This window comes from Colias philodice, chromosome 26 (assembly GCF_061535455.1).
Source record: "Colias philodice isolate Cphi_HAF_F1 chromosome 26, ilColPhil1 Martin Lab GWU primary, whole genome shotgun sequence".
Classification (NCBI taxonomy): Eukaryota; Metazoa; Arthropoda; class Insecta; order Lepidoptera; family Pieridae; genus Colias; species Colias philodice.
In genome coordinates this window covers 6,258,893-6,273,858 of record NC_143111.1, presented here as the reverse complement: position 1 = coordinate 6,273,858, position 14,966 = coordinate 6,258,893, and the positions used below count along the sequence as shown (strand labels likewise).

The following is a 14,966-nucleotide window of genomic DNA, read 5'->3' as shown; positions in this document are numbered from 1 at the left end:
ACGGATTCATACTCAAAACTTATTCATTCATGAATACTTTAAAATTGTTTATAAATAGCCAATTTTTTGAAAGTTCAAGTGGCCAAAGTTCTATTAAAATCTTATTTGAATTCGCCAACTTCAAGTTTGTAACTTGAATAGCAGATAAGTCGCACAAAGTCGAAATAGCGGGTGCATTTTAACCCTTATTAAAACGCTGGGAGCTATACTTCCCACGTCTCAGATTGAAGAAAATCGTGTTTTATTTTTATATGCTTAAACCTAATGCAGTGTAATATTTATCTACGCAATCTTAACATTTTAGAGAACTTTTTTTCATGGAAACGCTTTTCAGAGAATTATTACATGTCATGGTAAACACACGTCAAAGTCAGGTGACGTGATTTTGCAGCCGAAAACGACCGTTATTTTTTAGTTTTTGGTGTAGTGCTCTTTTTGAGCACTACACCAAAAAATTAGATAAGTAGATTTGAGTTCTAGCTATGTAAACTAGACTATATTACGGTTGCGTGAAACGGAAAAATATGCCCAGAATCTTTCGTTTATACCTTGGTAGAGTCGATTGAAATTAATTCTATAAGTGGGAAGATATCATCCCAGTGTTCGTCACTGCACACGACATTCGGAAATTCTATATATAAAATCTGTGTGTCTAAAAAATCTTTTTTAGTTGGTATAAGCAACTTATTTATTGTTATTCGTTATTTCCTGATGAGATAATTAGAAATCTTAACTCAATACATTAGTATATACCTATTGTTTTTATTTTGTTTTATAAAAATGCCATTTTTATGTTGAAGTCATTCATTTTTCAATTCCCGAATTCTTCCCTCAGTAAAAGAAACTTGCATTGATGAGTACTTTCACCTCCTTTATTAAAAAACTTGATCTTTATAATTTTTTACGATAACATTAAATTCACAAGTGGAGTCAGGGCAACTAACTAGTGTTTTAAAATATTGATGTCTGGAGTGGACACTGGGAGTTCCCACCTTTCCAAACTTTTTACAAGAGAGAACAGATGACGGGATATATACTTCCCACCGAAAAAAGGGTACTTCCCCCCCACTAACCCATTTTTTGTGTGTATTTTTGAAATCTACGACCCAAAATTACCCAGGAACGTATCTTACTTTTTTGTTAGCTCCTCCACAGGCTCGCGTTTGAATAAGGGTTAACTAAATTAGGGATAATTGCATTTTCGTTTTGAACATTTGTTCAGTCTGAGAGAGCAGGAATAATAAGACGCTGCGTCATTTCATGAATTTCTCAGTTAATTATGCTTGAGCACGATTACTGATTTCTACAATAGATACATTAGATTCCTTCTCATAAGGTTAAGATATCACTGCTAAAGCGTTATGCATACATAGGCCTTCACAACATAATATATGGCCAAGGTTTCAGTTTTGCAAGTTAGCCTGTTTAATTGACGCAGACATAGATCTATATCTATACATATAATAAATCTGTAGAAGGGTCAATTCTGTACATTGAAAATATTGAAAAAATAAATACCAGGGGGTGTTACTGGATCGATACCAAACCCAAATATGTGATTAAAAAAATTTTTGTCTGTCTGTCTGTCTGTCTGTCTGTCTGTCTGTCTGTATGTGAAGGCATCACGTGAAAACTAACGGTTCGATTTCGATGAAACTTGGTATAATTATACCTTATTATCCTGGGCGTAAAATAGGATACTTTTTATCCTGGAAAAATACGTAGAAAAAAATTAATCTTAATTTTTCAGTTTTATTAATTATAGACGTTGTTCTGTAGAACCGCGAACACACGTTGCGTATTATTATAGGCCTAGCCGTATTTGGGTCCAATAGATATTTATAAGATGTCATTGTCAGAGTTACTCAAAATGGAGAAATAAACCATCCACGCGAAGACCGAAATCCGCGCGGACGGAGTCGCGGGCGGAAGCTAGTATTGAATAAATGAATTAATATCAATTAAGTGGCTTTTCCTAGATCGTATAATAAAAAGAAATGACTGTTGTGAAAAAGGTGCATTTTAGATTGTTTTGTGATTATACAAGAATCTATCAGGCACTCTTAGTATTTTTTTATTTGTAAATAGGCTTTTGAATTGTTTTCCATTTTGTCTTGATTCCGACTCTAAATGCGTTTCCTTTTCAGGGCAACCTACGTGTCCGTTCTGACGATATCTGCGTTCACACTGGAGCGCTATCTCGCTATATGTCATCCCTTGCACCTGTACGCCATGGCAGGACTGACCCGGGCTTCAAGGATCATCCTAGTGCTATGGGTGGTTGCGTTTGTCTGTGCGTCACCGTTTGCTGTTTACTCCGATATTAGTTACAGGGACTATCCGCCAAGTAAGATGTGAATCAAACATTATGTTGTTACTAACTTTCCGCACGCAGCTTCGCCCGTTTTGTAGAAAAAAAATTGGTTGTCTGTAAAGTCGGTTTACCGACAACGTCCGATTGTATTTCTTTGTCGCTCAAAAAAAAGTCATCAAATCCCTTACGTAGTTTTAAAGACCTAAGCAGACAAATAGACGCGGAAAGCGACTTTGTTTTATACAGTGACTAGTTAGTGAAAAGCAGTTGCTCTTCGCGGTTTCAACCGCGTGGCTTCGCTCCTGTTGGTCTTAGCGTAATGATAACCCTAGTATATAGCCTTCCTCGATAAATGGGCTATCTAACACTGAAATATTTTTTTCAAATTGAACCAGTAGTTTCTGAGATTAGCGCGTTCAAACAAACAAACAAACTCTTCAGCTTTATAATATTAGTATAGATTCTGTGTGTTTCCAGTATCCACACATTTATGACGTAGGTTAGTTGAAAACTAAGTTCAGGAGATAGTTGTGCTTATTTGTTGTATGTAAATTCCCTTTAACAGACAGTACGAGAAACTTTTATTAAATTATGTAGGTAGGTACCTATTTTTTTTTTGTTTTTCAGCTACATGATGTTATAAATAGGGCATGTAAATAAAGTGATTTTGATTTGTTCGCCACCTTCTATAATAATAATGTACATTTAATCTTATATCTGAATGACATGATCTAAATGACAAAATAAAGTGTTTTTATTTTTTTTTATTCTTTATTTATTAAACTGAGGATTTTAAAGTAACCATGCGACGGCTGTAAAAATAAATATGAAAAATTGGCTACCTAACATATACATATATGAAACGTTTACCAGCGTTATTTACCAATGTCATAAACAGCTTTTTAAAAATATCATAAAGTTGACACACCACACAGCAAACGGCGCTAAATCAATTTTATTGGAATTAATTTCCCTTTTACTCATCAATCATGGATTCATTTAACGTTAACCTGCGAGCCGATAAATTCACGTGATTTTTTTACCTTAACTCAATAACATTTGCACAAAAATCAGTAAAAACGCCGAAATTAGAAGGTTCCACACTTATTACTTCAGGAATTGAGAAAGTCAGATTGAGAATATACGTTTTTATATTCAAGGCTTTTAGAAATGTTGAATTAACATTTTATATCTCAAGCTAAGATCTCACGTTTAAAATACGTTCTTGTTTCATTATTTACGGGTTGCTACTAGTAACGACAGTAAGTAGATAAAAAGATCCCAATTAAAAAGTAGGTAATTATGTATGAATTACTATAATCTGAATTATAAGCCGTCATTGTTTCTAATAGACTGGGGTAGAAGCCTTTGAAAATAATGAAAAGATAAAAAAAATCGCAGTCGGATGAAACCCATTAGAGAAGGAGGGGAATATGATAAAAATGTAAGGAAAAATAAATTACGGTCAATCCGAGTTCGGGAAGCGGGAGGGGGGAGCTTTTAAGAGAAAAAAATGGTTTCTCTCAATTTCCGACAAAACTACAAGTCCTATAGAAAAAAGTTCAATGGCAAAGTTGTAGGTAATTAAAAGTTCTACAACTTTTGTATTCACAATTTTTTCACATAACCTAAAAATTTAGGTGAAAAATTCAAAAAACCAAGTTTTTGGTCTTTTATTTCTATCTACTTCAAAATTTATTTTTTTTCTACGAAATTTGGTGGAAACTTACTTTATTATGTCCCAAATACACTGTAATTTATTTGATTGAAAATATTTATTTTTTCGCCTTATTTTGAATTAATACCAAAAAAACAACCTAATTTTCAATCGAAAAGTCACCCGTCAAAATATCAGCTTTTTTCAAAAACTTGGGGTGCCTTTTATTCATTGAAATCTCTACTTTCATATGGTGTAAAAAAAATAAACACCACCATAGTAAATGTTCTCAGGAAATGCATACAAACAGTCTGAAAATTAGCTTTTACTAAATCAGGCACAATTCTTAAGGCGAAAAAATAAATATTTTCAATCAAATAAATTACAGTGTATTTGGGACATAATAAAGTAAGTTTCCACCAAATTTCGTAGAAAAAAAATAAATTTTGAAGTAGATAGAAATAAAAGACCAAAAACTTGGTTTTTTGAATTTTTACCAAAATTTTTAGGTTATGTGAAAAAATTGTGAATACAAAAGTTGTAGAACTTTTAATTACCTACAACTTTGCCATTGAACTTTTTTCTATAGGACTTGTAGTTTTGTCGGAAATTGAGAGAAACCATTTTTTTCTCTTAAAAGCTCCCCCCTCCCGCTTCCCGAACTCGCATTGACCGTAATTTATTTTTCCTTACATTTTTATCATATTCCCCTCCTTCTCTAATGGGTTTCATCCGACTGCGATTTTTTTTTGTTTCAAAAATTATCTACTCTAGTCTATAAACGTTTCAACAATAACGAAATTAAATGAAATAAATCTCTATTTTTTTGCCAGAGCTTTCACGGGTTTTGAGAATATACGACTTAATACCTGTGGATGCTGGACTAAGCACGTTTTTAAAAACAATTAGAACAGATAAAATCCCTAACTATGGTCCAGTTATCCTGTTATTTTCATATGAATGCCATTAAATTTGAATTTAATTAATAATTATTATTGATAAAAATATTTTAATGCTTAAAATAATTATTATTGATGAAAATATTATAATGCTTTGTTTGTTTACTTGAACGCGCTAATCTCAGGAACCACGGGTCCGATTTCAAAAACTATTTCACTGTTAGATAGTCCATTTATCGAGGAAGGATATATTTAAGCTATACATCATCACACTAAGACTATTAGGAGCAATGTGGAAGAGATAGGTAGTAAAACAATGGTCGAGCATTATTTATTGATTGTAAAAACTAAGCAACTAATAATATAAAGATAATGAAAATTATATTACCATAATAACTAAATTGATATGAAATAGAAACCAGCTCAATACAACGTCGTGAGCAAAATCAACATAAGCTGAACATTAACGTTCGCAAACATAATATTAATTCAATATTTAACTAATTTATATAGAGCGCTTGATGTTAGCTTTTGCAATATTGAAATCGATTTGTGCCATTTCGTCTAATTTTATTAACATAATATATAAGTGTTTTTCGTGTGGTTTGTGAATAAGTACAAGCCTGAAATATGATTAATGCAAGACATATAATTAATATTTTAGTCCGAAGATTGAATATGATGTATATTACTATCATTCCATACATTATGTACCTTATCTTATTTCAGGCAGGATTTATCCTTAATCCATAAATAATATCAGATCGGTAGAACCTTCAGAGTAGAGAGTAGAAATCTACTTATATTATTTTAAGGAAAATTATGTTTTTATCTAATTGTTACAGCGCATTTTATGTTTTCATAACTGTGATAGTTGTTATTCATATAGATTTACACCGTTTACATTTAATTCTTGCAAATCTTTAATTACTTTTTTAAATTGATATGTTTAGAACAAGGAAGGGACCAACATCTTCTTTGCTTGTAATGAAAAAATATAAGTATATATGTTAGTTACAAATAATAATATTTTACCTTCTATAGATTCCGGCAACATATCTCTGGATTCAGCGTTCTGCGCGTTGATGGCGTCATCACCCCTTCTAGAATTAAGCAGTATATTCTTCTTTTTCGTGCCAGCCATTCTCATCCTATGCTTGTATGTTACAATGGGATGTCATATAAGGTAATTCTTTATTTACTTGTAATTGTTCACTCACATAAATACTTTCTTGTAATCGATAGAATATCAAGAGTTTGGAAAGACATTTCTGGAGTGAAATGAGTTGTAGAATGCTCTAGGCGATGGGAATTGTATAGTTTATTCACTTTATTGGTAAATATCATGTCATTTTTTAAACATCCATTAAGTAGAAACAAATTAATATGCAAATAGGAAACGAATGATTTGTTCTTTTTATTGTCTATACAAATATTATAAAGAGGAAAGGTTTGATTTTTTGTTTGTTTGTTTGTTTGTATGAATTGAATAGGCTCCGAAACTACTTGGCAGATTTGAAAAATTCTTTCACTGTTGGAAAGCTACATCATTTCTGAGTGACATAGGCTAGGTTTTATCCCGGAAATCCCACGGGAACGGGAACTATGCGGGTTTTTTTTTGAAAAAGCGGGCGAAGCCGCAGGCGGAAAGCTAGTAGATAATATATCTAATGCAAGGAACATAAATCCATACTAATATTATAAATGCGAAAGTAACTCTGTCTCATGTCTGTCTGTCTGTTACTCAATCACGCCTAAACTACTGAACCAATTTGCATGAAATTTGGTATGGAGATATTTTGATACCCGAGAAAGGACATAGGCTACCTTTTATTGCGAAATATGTACCACGGGCGAAGCTGGGGCGGACCTCTAGTTTTATTATATTTTCATGAAATTGCGTTCATCGCGCGTTTGAATACTTATTATGTCATAACACATTAGATAGATTGAAGCAATTTGCTTGCTCAGTAACTGAATTAAAGTTTAAATACCATTATGTACGTAGAAGTATTATCGGCTGTAAATTCAAATTGCGATACGCTTACGCTCTAATGGAAATTTAGGGAGTTAATTTGCACTATAAAAGAGGCGTAAAATACCTCACAATAATATGGCAATTGTCGTAGTACTTAATAATTCTAAAAGATGGTTTTGAAATTAAAAGTCCCCAAGTTTTGGTAGCTTTTTAAACTTATGAACATGTTTTGAAATCTTATGAACATGTTTTGAAAAAATTTTTGTACCGTTTAATCGTTAAAGAATATACCATTTATTTGATGTAAAATTAAATACATTTTCATGATGACAAAATGTTTATTAATTTCATACGTAATTGTTCACGATCCCAGGTAGCAACGACACTCATCAATTATCCTTCAATGTAACCTTAATTACAATTCAATTGAACCCTCATTGCCATTACACATTAGCACTAAAATATTTTGAGACGATTCATTTGAGACAAGTGAATTAGATTGATTGGTTAATTAACGACTCAATTGCCGAATCGAATTGACGTTAAAACCAATCAGCATAATGAATATTTTTTTATTACCCAATTAATCTGACAAGAGATTTTCTCGTCTCTCGATTTAAGTATTTTTTGGATGTTTTATTGAAGTATCTCTCCATAATACACGGGTATCACCAGAAGGAAGATACCCGGTCCTTTGGGAGGCTTACGTGGGGACACAGGTCCAACACGCAGAGGCCCTTAGAGAATTTTAATGTGTTTTGGGACACCAGCCGCAGCCTGCCCATGACTGCACTATAGAGATACAGCCCTGGGCAGTCCGCGGCCAATGTAGGACTATTGCAAAATATGGGAATTACGAATCTAGGCTATGGAAAGGAGGTGTTCGGTGGATCGGTAGGTTGGGTCTATGGGGACTATGGACGTCTGCCTTTTCAATATTAAAAATTGAAAAATATGGCAGACGGTGACTCGCCAGTTCGGTCGATGGGCTCCCAAAAAGGTTACCGATAATGGCAACAAGGGGGCAACATCAGCTGAACGGCTAGGGGTGTAGAGAGGTGCGGCACCGGTTTCACCATCGCGGGCCCTCGGGCCCGGAGCGGGTTTCCCCGTTATTACGCCATTAGACACTTTATTGAAGTATTATTATTGAAGTATTATTATTGAAGTATTATCGAAGTATTATTATTGTATAATTGTGACACTATGATGCAGCAAACAATGCTCCTTTTGTAGTCACATTACCCGTCTCTCGATGAAAAATTTCTAATTTTAAATACGAATATTTTGTTACAGTTCTTACCTACGGCACTAAATAGATCTTTCCGCCCACGTATTCACAGAAAAACTCGTATAGTTTCCGTTCCCGGGATATGTACCTTATTTACTGTATGTATCTTATGTACTTTCTCAAGTTTCAAGCTATATTTGTATCAAATTTCATCTCAATCGGTTCAGTGGTTTAGGCGTATAGAAGAGACAGACAGAGACATCGCCAAAAAGACAATGCTACTTTCACATTTATAGTAACAGGCGGAACATAATTTATTATACGTTTTTAACTAAGCAACTTGCTCTAATTAATTTCTGGTCACCACGTCAGGTAAAAGCATAGTTAGCTTTTTAATGTACCAACTCTCCGATAAAACTCATTCCGAGGTAAATAAAGGCCTGCCCTGTGGAGCTCGGCAGTTTGTTATTGACATTTAGCAAGTTAAAGAGAGTTAGGGTCGCATGTGTACTTTGTCTGAAGGTTGGTACACAGTGGCTGCGAAAAATGAGCTATCTTCGTTGAGATAAATATTAAATAGATAACAGATGAGGTACTGTTATTTGGGATCTTTGGGCAACTTGAACTATTGTCCGTGTTACATAATTATTGCTTTTAAAAATGAAAACCTAGTGTGTATCTAATAGTGTACTAATCTATACATATAATAAAATCGTAGGAAAGTCAAAACTGTACATTGAATATTTTTTTAAAAGAATACATAATCCATGATCTATAATCGATATAGAAGCCAAAAACATAGTTTTTAGAATTTTTGTCTGTTTGTCTGTTTGTCTGTTTGTCTGTTTGTCTGTATGTTTGTCCAGGCTAATCTCGAAAAGTACTGCATAGATTGACTTCAAATTTTGCATGAATATTACTAACAGGTCGGGTGAGGCTTTTTTAAACATATTATCATGCTATCACCTCCGGGGGAGGAGCTGTGAACCTTTTTTTTTCTTACGTATTCCGTGTATTACGACAGCGTACAATCTAAAGACTCATGTTTAAATGTTGGTTTCGGGTAAGCCATGCTATTATCTAGCTTTACACAATAAAAACTATGTCATTTACGTAATTTGGGCAGAGAATCAGTTTAATGAATTTATTAGTATACAAATTTGAAACAGCGCCATCTATGAGATTTCGTAAAAATCAAATCAATTTACATGTTAACACTACTGAACACAATGTTAAAAATTAATAATTTAAATATAATTATGTTATTTATTTATTTAACTCTTTAACCCATATCTTCCCTTCCCTATAAGGTGCGCTTATAATTCGTGTGAATATACTACATTTTTAAAAGTGAGGGTAGATGTTTATTATTTTAAGTCAAACTAGACACCATTACAGTTAATCTAATATTGATTGTGTTCATTGGTTACATTTTTAAAAATCTTCGTGTTTTAAAAATTCGATAACGAGGCGGGACTCGAACCAGCATTCTTTAGTGGTCGAATTTTTTCTATTCTTTATAAATTTATTGTTTATGAATTTATATTTATAAACAATAATACAAAAAGGTTAGTTCGTTGATAATTATTATTCCTTCATCATTTACATGTTGTAAGTAAAAATATACTTTGACTGTTAATACTTTTGTTCAGTATTTACCTGTATGATTATTGCTTGGTAATTAATATATTTTCATGTCGTATACCTAATTAAAAACATAAGTTTGATGTGAAACTAGCTGGATTTATTTTTACACACTCACAGTCTTATATTTTGTGTTAATGTTAAAATAGTATCTATTTATAGTGTAAATCATAATATTTTTTCACAATTAAAAATATTTCCTTTTTTTGATGGTGTTGGCATCGAATTAAACCGCGCTGTCGTTTCGTTCACAAAAAGTGAAGTTATGAGGACCAAATATGTAGCCGCCTCAACTTACGGAAACGAGAGTAACCTGCGTTGTCTGTTAGTTATTGTATAGTCGAATTTAACGTTACATGGAAATTGGCATCTAATTATATGAATAATACTTATATTAAATCTGTAGAGGTCAATTCTGTACATGAAATATATTTCCTAAATAACTATCACGAGGTGATTAGGGATCGACACTGACGCCAAAAATTTTTGTCCGTCTGTCTGTCTGTATAACCGTTATAGAAACAAAAACTACTCGACGGATTTAAACGAAACTTGGTACAATTATTAGTATGAAAGAAATGTTCTCCATATTATATAAAAAATATCTCCCGACATCATAATTAATGTCTATCTTTTATGGTTGAGCTTAGGAGTTCAAAGCTTTCTGATTAAATTTGTCTACTAGCTGTGCCCGCGACTTCGTCCGCGTGGAATAGTGACTATGGGACCTATGACCATGGGCTCAGGGTGGGGCAACAATAATTGTTTTTATTTTCATGCTTCCACTCCCACGCCCACTCCCAGGCCCACGCCAACGCCCACGCCCACTCCCCTTCACAATTGGACCTACCAGATCAAAGCCAGGGTAAGCGCCCCACCCAGCCCCACCGTGGCTACGCCCATGCTGAATTACTACTTAACATACAATTATTGAGTAAATACGTACTACCATAAATAATTAAAAGAATTGTTATTAAAATTTCTTACTAAACTGAGCTAAAAAACTTACGTACCAACTTATTAAAGAAAATCAAGAAATGAAATGCCTAACCTATACCAAATAGTTACTACATAATATTGTAATTAAAAAATATGATTAGTATATAATATCGAAAATCAAAAAAGAAATGCCTAACTAATTCTACGTAAAATTTCTTTTAAATTATGTCATATTATTTTTTAGGAACCAGGGGGGGAGAGGAGCAAATTCTATTTCCTTCCTTTCTTAAATGGATGTTTTTAATAATGTATGGTGCAGCCACTGATCAGCTTAATCGATACTCAATTTTTATCAAATCCAGCAACAAATCCAAATTAGATGTTTCCTGTCTCACGCACGTAACTTAAGGCTGAAGAGAGAGAGAGGGAGCACGTAACTTAACCGTTTAGACGAAGAAAAGTGTATAGAAAAAGGAATAAATAATTTCATAAACTTCCCAACGATCTTTAAAAATAAATTATTATATCATTTTTTTCATTCCCACTTTTACCCCTATGTAGGTATAATAAGTGGATGAACCGATTTCGATACAATTTATCTAAGAACCAGCGTCGGAAAATATGCTGCCTAACAAAAAAAAGCCGCATCTAATTCGGTTTACCTGTTAGCCAGCTACGGTGCCATAGACAGACACACACACACACACAGAAATACATTGCAGTCAAACACATAACACCCGTCTTTTTGCGTCGGGGGTTAAAAATATAATACGACATAATTTAAAGGACATTTTGTGTGGAAAATTTACCTATTAGAAGTAACCATAATGTTAATTTGACCCCGCCCCCCCTACTACCTCAGCTTACCCCCAAACCCTTGGGGAATTTTGATATGATCATCTGGACATGTAAAGGAATAACTGTAGCGTATAACAGATAAATTACGTTTTATCGTACACTGTACAGTGTACAATAGAATGCCTTAGCAAATGTTCGCCGTGATTACTTATAAATTGTCATAACTTTTTTATTTATAAACCGATTGACATGAAATAAACACTAACTGTTAAATGAAGATTACCACAATACATTAGTGAAAACCGCATCTAAATCGGATAAGCCGTTTCTGAGATTAGCGTGCACAAACATACAGACAAACAGACAAAAAATTTTTAACTACAGTTTTGGGTTCAAGATCGATTTAATAATAACACCTGCTAATTTTTTTCTACATATTTTCATTGTACAGACATCGCTTTTCCACAATTTTATTATATGTATTGATGATGATGATGATTGATGATTATAACACTCTCAGTCCGTTTTAACTTAATTTTTATTTACTCGCATCAGTGCCACCTAAAAAATCTTTATATCGAAATTCGAGCAAAGCTAAGAAAATGAGAAATAAGAGTCCTCAAGGATCGTTAGAGGTAAGAGGCTTACTATTGACCGAAAACAACATATTGTGTTATGCCGAGAACCTGAAACCGCTTCACAACGAGAATTGCGGCTCACAGCTGACCGCGAACGGCATGTACTATCCTGTGAGACCGAAACCTTCACTGAGAGGGTATAACGTCTCACAGCTGATCGCAAATGGCATATTTTATCTCGATAATCTGAAACTTTTATTCAATATGAAGACCGATTGACAAATGATAGGGTGCACCATAATATTATTCAATCTCTTGAAGATGAACATGAGCATAAGCAATGACTAGAGTAGGGACGCGAATATTACCATTATTTGAGACAAGATTATTTGAGACAAGTACGATTAATAAGTTTGTTTAATGAAAGATTAAGAATTGAAACTATTTGGTCTCTTGAAACGGACGAATAGCGAGAGGCCCGTCTTACTGTAGACAGATTTCGACAGTCTTAATGACTTAAGAGGTAAACATAGAAGATCAATCTACGAATTCGGTGGTGTGGTCCGACAAATATAAAAGTGGGTTTGCTTATAACCTCACAATTGATTACAGATCATCTTCTGTATAGGCGATATTAACGTAGTATCACAGACTAATAATAATATACTACGTATACAAGTAGTATGTTCTTTTTGTAATGCTTTAAAGAGGAGTAAGGAGTCGGCTTTCGTTTGAAGATACACCAGAACCTTTGAAATCACTACTTTTAGAGGAACATGTGCAATCTAAACAGTTCTTAGACAATATTCGCTCTTATAGTAGTGCGTTTTAAATGATCCTTTGGTGCTCAACAATTATCAGAGGATCCTTTCATGCTTACTTTTAAGATACAAGGTCAAGTTTATCATTTGATAGGATCCCTTTTGCCTGAAGGCCAACCTAAGTTTCTTCAAATATATTTTGTATTCGACTACAACGAATAGTCGAATACAAGAAATCAATATTTCTCGAATTTAAAATATTACAATTTTTCCTACAGTAGGGCGACGAATGTATTTTCGCATAGTAACGGAGGGGAACTCGCGGGGGGTCAAGTGATGCGGGCCACGTACCACAAACATGCTTAGTTTGTTGTACCGAGCGCGAAAGAAAGTCATCGTGTTTTTAGTAAAATTACTATGTAAACTAACGTAATTTAATACTTAGGTACATATTATATAATGATGCGCTCAAACTGTTAATCTACATTTAATTTAGATTATTATTTGAATTACTAAGTAATGTAGAATTTAAATCAAATTCATGTTTTCCTCAGATTTTCGATGTCCTCCGATTTTAAGATTTTCTTATCAGAGTATTCAATTTTAATGTAGTTTATTTTTTTAAGAGACAATTAAGAACATTCAAAAATAAAGTGTCACGTATTTTTTTTAAACGACGAATGACGAAAAACGACGTAATCGCGGACGAAGTCGCGGGCAACAGCTAGTAGTGTATATAAAATGTATTAATCTAAACTGAATCTATTACATACGGTGGTAAACAGTTTTTCAATGTCCTTGGAGTACGTGATTTATAATAATACTAATCCATTGTTTAATTAACTTACTTAGGTACTTATATTTATAATGTTATCAATAAAATTACATAATAGTAGTCCACAATTTTATTTCCCTTTTTATTAAATATTTAATTTTCTGATGTAATAGGTCAACACGGGTGAATAGAAAGAGCAAGGGTCTACTGAACGGTCAGATCCACGGAGAGACGCGGCAGGCGAAATCCAGGAAAGCCATTATCAGAATGTTAGGTATGTATTTGTTTCTTAGCTTTTTGTTCTTAGAGGTGTATCTATTCCTTGCTTTTCGAATAAAAGTGAAATTTATATAGCTGATAGTATGCTTATATCTATTGGTGTTTAGCTATATTAACGGAATGGAGTTCAAAAGATAGCGGTATCAGATAATAGACATTTGAACTCAAACACACAAATGCATGACCACATTAATGCACATGCATTTGTGTGAGTTCCTTTGGAACTTTATCTTTAAATGATTACGAGAAAATGTTTTGTATCTATCTATATTTTACTTTTCAGACGATTTATTCATATATGTACCTACTACATTTGCTTTAAAATGTAATTGAGTAGGTAAGAGTATAAATAATTCACATTTCAATGAATAAGTATTACATCAAGGTAAATGAAAATGTTATGTAATTCTAATATCAGTGCGAATGTAAACTTTTACATGTTTAAACGAAACTGATCCACAAATAACATTGTTTATAGTGGCTTATATCAAAAGAAACTTTTTGATACACTGAAATTATAATATTCAAGGTTGTGGTTTTGTTTTTGCAGATTTGTATCAAGAACTTTTCAACTATGTAAAAATATGATTGCTTAATCCTACCTATCTTTTCGATTGCAAATTATATTATTGCTTAGAATCGATGTAGTCGGGTGGTAGTTTAAAAAAAATCTTGTAAAAGTTTACACGAATATATTTTATGTTGATTAGGTATATGTTATAGGTAGGTACCTATAAGTATACCTACTATTATATTTGTTAATTAAAATGTATGTTTAGTTAAGAATATTCATATTTGGCACTTTGTCTAAATGTTATGGAGTACGTCTCTACACACTATAAAAAATCACATCGATAACATATTTATCCTATAAATATATGTAGGTAGCACAAAATAAATAGCAACTGTACTTTAATGTTCAGACATTGTTCTGACTATATCCGGTACCCATACTTTGCTACAAGTCAAGATCTTTGTAAGTATATTACCGAAGCCAGTAGCTTCGGTAATATACCTACAGACTTCCTTAATGAGGCAGATGTTTTGCGATACAGTTTATTTTGTATTTTTTCTAGTATTCCACTTATTTCTAACCACATATATAAAATTTAT

General features: G+C 33.0%; 1 protein-coding gene across 2 annotated transcripts in view; it reads left to right on the top strand.

Moving 5' to 3' along the window:
* LOC149476953 (neuropeptides capa receptor-like) overlaps positions 1 to 14,966 on the top strand; it is a 59,968-nt gene that overhangs the window by 22,423 nt on the left and 22,579 nt on the right. For both annotated transcript variants that reach the window (XM_089711514.1, XM_089711515.1), the window contains exons 3-5: positions 2,148 to 2,347; positions 5,915 to 6,056; positions 13,748 to 13,848. In XM_089711514.1, coding sequence (XP_089567640.1) covers positions 2,148 to 2,347; positions 5,915 to 6,056; positions 13,748 to 13,848 — 443 coding nt within the window. The remainder of the gene's footprint in view (positions 1 to 2,147; positions 2,348 to 5,914; positions 6,057 to 13,747; positions 13,849 to 14,966) is intronic.